Source organism: Physeter macrocephalus, unplaced genomic scaffold, assembly GCF_002837175.3.
Source record: "Physeter macrocephalus isolate SW-GA unplaced genomic scaffold, ASM283717v5 random_1738, whole genome shotgun sequence".
In the NCBI taxonomy this organism is placed as follows: Eukaryota; Metazoa; Chordata; class Mammalia; order Artiodactyla; family Physeteridae; genus Physeter; species Physeter macrocephalus.
Window position 1 is genome coordinate 1 of NW_021146812.1, and position 371 is coordinate 371.

Genomic DNA, 371 nt, shown 5'->3' on the forward strand with positions numbered 1-371 from the left:
TTCACCTTTGTATTGCCAAAGAGTACCACTGTGCCTGTTGAGTATTTGGCTCTTGGTGACTATTTGTTGAAATGACCAGTCCTATTTTTGTTTCTTCCTTGTCCTATCCTCGGGTGTGTGTCGGGGACTGCCTCTCCCTGGCTTTTGCAGGCTTGGCTTGGCCTATGCTGGCTCCAATCGCGAAGATGTTCTAACACTGCTGCTGCCTGTGATGGGAGATTCCAAGTCCAGTATGGAGGTGAGTAGAGTTTGTTGATCACTTAGGGGAGATAGTAGGGAAGGTGCTCTGAGTCTTGCCCGTCTCTGATAAATGGTGAAAAAATGTGTGTGTGTGTGTGTGTGTGTGTGTGTGTGTGTGTGTGTGAGAGTGA

General features: G+C 48.0%; 1 protein-coding gene across 1 annotated transcript in view; it reads left to right on the plus strand.

Moving 5' to 3' along the window:
* Positions 1 to 79: 79 nt before the first annotated feature.
* The window catches only part of LOC114485514 (26S proteasome non-ATPase regulatory subunit 2-like), a gene marked incomplete at its 5' end in the record, with an annotated part of 4,357 nt that continues 4,065 nt past the window's right edge, over positions 80 to 371 (plus strand). Inside the window, one exon of the mRNA XM_028487070.1 lies at positions 80 to 238. Coding sequence (XP_028342871.1) covers positions 80 to 238 — 159 coding nt within the window. The remainder of the gene's footprint in view (positions 239 to 371) is intronic.